At 60.2% G+C, this 816-nt stretch overlaps 1 protein-coding gene across 1 annotated transcript in view; it reads left to right on the top strand.

Moving 5' to 3' along the window:
* TRMT12 (tRNA methyltransferase 12 homolog (S. cerevisiae)) overlaps positions 1-196 on the top strand; it is a 2475-nt gene extending 2279 nt beyond the window's left edge. Inside the window, exon 8 of the mRNA XM_010159779.1 lies at positions 12-196. Within this exon, the coding sequence (XP_010158081.1) occupies positions 12-196 (185 nt within the window). The remainder of the gene's footprint in view (positions 1-11) is intronic.
* Positions 197-816: the final 620 nt, after the last annotated feature.

Here is an 816-nt window from a genome sequence, read left to right on the forward strand (position 1 = left end):
ATGGTACGCAGGGTTCAAACCTGAGTGGGGGAGGGGGGCTGAAGCCACGGCGGCACGGATCCGGGGCCTGCTGGCAGAGCTGCACGGGCAGCCGTGGCACACCAGCATCCTGCACATCGAGGCAGTGAAGTCCTACGCGCCCCATGTGCATCACCTCGTGCTGGACCTCAAGTGCCGGCCGACGCTGCCCACCTAGCTGGCCATGGGCCCTGGCGTGGCTCCAGCTCCCAGAAAACAGTGGAATTAGAGCACCGGTGGCAGGGAGATGCTACCGTTGCCTCCTGCCAGGCTGGATGTGCTTTATGTCCCCTTGTGCCCAGCAATGCCTCCCCATGCCCAGGGCACTGAGGGATGTGCTTTGCACCGGAGATCCTTCCAGGAGCCATATCCTGGCTGAGGATGGAGTGAGCTGGAGCTGAGAGCTCCCCCAGTCCTGCCCCGGCGCTGCCTGTTGCTGCCCAGATCTTGGACATGCGGTGGCACTTTCAGCCCCATTTTCACACGTGAGAGAGCCACAGGGCTGAATAAACCTCGGATTCCTGCCAGGCTTTGTTTCAGCGAGTCAGGGGCAGGCTTTGTTCTTGTATTTACCAGCCTGTTTATTTACTGTACTGGAAACAGCTCTGCTCATCCTGTTTTCTCACCTTTTTGCAGAAATATGGATGTTTCTCACCTCTCTCGTTGGTGTCCAGTTAAAACACGAACACGCGTTGGGGTAGGGGGAGGCCGGGTCACAGGGCGGTGTGTGGAGGGGCTCGGGGAGCAAAGCCTCTGCCTGCATCCTCTGCCCTCAGCTCTGCCAGCCAGCCCAGCGCC

The sequence above is a fragment of the Eurypyga helias genome, unplaced genomic scaffold (genome assembly GCF_000690775.1).
Source record: "Eurypyga helias isolate BGI_N326 unplaced genomic scaffold, ASM69077v1 scaffold25149, whole genome shotgun sequence".
Lineage (NCBI taxonomy): Eukaryota > Metazoa > Chordata > Aves > Eurypygiformes > Eurypygidae > Eurypyga > Eurypyga helias.